General features: G+C 34.6%; 1 protein-coding gene across 1 annotated transcript; it reads right to left on the bottom strand.

Moving 5' to 3' along the window:
* Positions 1-1394: 1394 nt before the first annotated feature.
* On the bottom strand, positions 1395-3355 carry LOC8278757 (epoxide hydrolase A). Its single transcript, XM_002516907.4, has 3 exons — positions 2611-3355; positions 1974-2215; positions 1395-1873 (listed from the first exon to the last, which is right to left on the bottom strand). Exons 1-3 carry the CDS (start codon positions 3253-3255, stop codon positions 1627-1629), a joined length of 1134 nt encoding a protein of 377 aa, XP_002516953.3. The 5' UTR covers positions 3256-3355; the 3' UTR covers positions 1395-1626.
* Positions 3356-3599: the final 244 nt, after the last annotated feature.

Genomic DNA, 3599 nt, shown 5'->3' with positions numbered 1-3599 from the left:
TTCTTGCATTTTGACTCGGTAATTTGACTTAATATGGCCTGGCTTCCCGCATTGATCGCACACCACTTTCACCTGACAATCTCGTTTGAGATGTCCAGGTTTTCCACACATGTAATAAGCTTTAAATGATTTCTTTGACGACTCCTCAGTTCTAAACTGATTTCTATCACTCGATGAAGGCTTTGAATAGAAATTCTTTCTCCTTTGATCTTTGACATATAACAGATCTTCTGATTGTGGAGAAAGCTTGTTGCTGCTGGTCATTTGCTTAATCAATGCTTCCTGATTAGAAAACATATTTTCTAATTCAATAATTGAAGGCTGATTTGTCCACCCTTGTATTAAAGAAACAAAATGCATCAAATCTTTTCGTAGGCCAGGAATAAGATAGCGTTGCAATCGTGCATCACTCACCGACTCCTCTGCATCTAATTCTGAAATTTCAGAACACAAATTCTTTACTTTCAAGAAATATTCTTCAATAGAGAAATTACATTGAGTTATCACACCTAGTTCATTCTCAAGAAATTGCAATCGAGCTGTATTTTTCTTAGTAAACAATTTTTGAAGTGTTTCCCACACTTGTTTTGGTGACTTCAAATCACGAACATGATCAATGTATTCCTTGTTGATCGTAGTCCGTAAAGCAAATAGAGCATTGCCACACTTGATCTTTCATTTTCGGCGTAAGTCGGCATTCTGTGGAGTATCTGCTGGGATCATTGTTTCATCACCTTCAATAAGATCCCACAAATCCTGCCCCTGTAGAAAAGCTTCCATACATAACTTTGAGTAATTATAATTATTACCAACAAACTTTTCTATAGCTATACCCGAAGAAGCACTTCCACCATTCATCTTGGTTGAGTAATAATATCAAACATTTGATTATAACCAGGCTCTGATACCAATGACACAAATTTTATTTCTTAAAATAAAGATAAATCTGAAAATTATTATTACTTAAGAAAAAATAATACAAAAAAACTAAAATATGAAGTGCTGCACTACTACTGCAAATTACTAACAGTAAGATATATATTTAAATTAAAATAATTCCTATAAAGACTCAACTAATTTATCCAAGAGTAGCTAACGTGTTTATCCAAGAGTAGCTAACGTGCAGCTAATTTATTTGCACAAATAAATGATCAAAATAAGTTAACAGATTCCTATTTGACAAGTTCAAACAAGCAATAAGTTAGCACTAAATTCTGACGACTACCTCAAGCAAAGAAGAAAAAGAAAAAACGCAAATGTTACGTAATCATTTTGCCATCACAGAAACAGGCTCTTTCAATCTTCTGGGACTTTGTATATGCACCTGATAAGTGATGACATATGGAATAATTACGTAGCTTGCAGTGCTTTTGAGAAAAACAATCCAACAGTAGTTGAGAAAAGGAACAATGCTTTTATTAAAGCTTGTAACATCAGAGTTACACAAATGGATTTGTAATAATCCATGTTACTAGGCTACGAGCTTTGCAATAAAAATAACCAGTCAATATTTCTCCGAAGCACAGCACAACAACTCCATTGTTTTGAACACATGGGACGGAAGCAAAGCAACTCTCATAAAAGTACATTAACATATTGCACCCATCTCCCCAGGAAAATTCCTGATCAGAACTTCTGAAAGAAGTCATAGATGTGTTTGTTAATCTCCTCAGCCTTCTCTTGATTGATGAAGTGAGCTACTCCTTCCATTATAACCACTTCCTCCAAGAATGGAACATCTCTCTTGAACCCACCCTTCTCAATATAAGCCTTGTTACCTAGAGAATTGTAGGTAAGGTCCTGATCACCCACAATAAACTTAACGGGTACTTTAACTTTAGCGCCCGTCCAAGGTGCAGTTAGTTCCCAGTTTCTGCAATACGGAAGTAAAAGTAATAACAAGAACAAAAACATGAAACAAGAGCAACTATGTTAAAATTCTTAAAGAATGGGATTTTAAATGAGGAACATACAGGTCCAAGTTCCGGTAGAGGTTGAGTCCTCCAGTGAAGCCTTTTTCCTCAAATTTTCCGACGTAATACTGCGCATCTTCCTCAGACAACCAAGAGGGCAAGACAAGTGGATTTTCCGGCGAGCGGTTGAATGCTTTACCTTTAGGTAAAAAAAGAGGACCTGGATATCGGTATGTTAGAAATTCCTTTATAACTCTTTCAGTACCAAGCTCTGCAAACTCGGCTTCTATATCTCCAACCTCCTGCAAAAACCACCAATTCATATATTATGACCTTCAGTGAACCAATCAATTCAAACCCAATTTGTAATTATCATAACTCACACTAATCTTGATTTGAAGATTAAGGAGTTAATTTATTTGAGAGAAAGAGTCAGAAAGAAAGTAAAATAAAAATAATAAATTTGAAAAATATATTTTTATATTATAGAATATTATTGACCGTTAACATAGAATTTACTTTAAAAGTTTATATAATCTATTAGAACTTAATTAAACTATACCTAATTTAATATCAAGTAAATTATTTATCTGTGTTAAAAATACATAAATCTTAAATTTATAAATAAATTTTAAATTTTTATGAGTTTTAATCAAATTCAATCTAAAGCAAATAATGATTGATAGGTAGTGCAAACCTGAAATCTGCACATGTAGTAATCATCCCCATAAACAGCTCTCAGCATCTCAACAATTTTCTTGTGAGGATTCCTGGGACTGAACGACACACTAAGATTGACCAAAGCTTTAACTCTGTCTGGTCTAAACAGACACAAGAACCAAGCCATGTATGCACCCCAATCATGTCCCACTACAAAAACCTTCTCCTGAAGAGGTGCCACAACGTCAAGAACCCCAATAAGATCGCCAACTGAGTGCATGACCGTGTAACTCCTCTGCTCTGGTGGCGCGTCTGTGTCACCGAAGCCTCTCAAGTCCGGTGCCACTGCTCGGTAGCCTAGAGAAGCCAGAGCCACAATCTGGTGGCGCCAAGAGTACCACAACTCAGGGAATCCATGAATAAAGAGAATTACAGGTCCGTTCACTGGACCCATCTCGGCGACGTGCATGTTTATGCCGTTCACTTTGATAACTCTGTGCTCTATAGCATCCATTGTTTCTATCTTCTTATTTTGGCTGGATAAGTTTAGGTTGTGGTATTGGCTTCTTATAGTGCAAACATATGGACTGTACCCATTTATTTCCTGACAAAATGCTGTATATATGTCAATAACAGCGATGATTACTACGAACCTGCAAAATATGGAAATATCTAACATCATATCAATACTGTGCAAAGGGGCAGAATCCAACAAGATAATGCTAACAACTAAAGTTTTCGTTGTTAGGTGGTAAAAAGACGTTTTTAGCTGAGGAAAACTTCTTGCCAGCGTTTGGTTGATATTCCTGTGTGTCCAATAAATTTATATATATTTATTAATTTTAAATAATAAATTATATATTTATTATTTAATATATATATATTTTTTTTACATAAAAATATATACACCAAATTTAAATAAAAAATTTTCTCAGTTAAATCATTCTGAAATTAATTTTATTTTTCCTTTCCCAAATATTCTTACTTAAATTTAGTAAGAAATGGTTTTTTCTTTTAGTTATGCAT

The sequence above is a fragment of the Ricinus communis genome, chromosome 9 (assembly GCF_019578655.1).
Source record: "Ricinus communis isolate WT05 ecotype wild-type chromosome 9, ASM1957865v1, whole genome shotgun sequence".
In the NCBI taxonomy this organism is placed as follows: Eukaryota; Viridiplantae; Streptophyta; class Magnoliopsida; order Malpighiales; family Euphorbiaceae; genus Ricinus; species Ricinus communis.
This window is presented reverse-complemented; position numbering and strand designations above follow the sequence as displayed.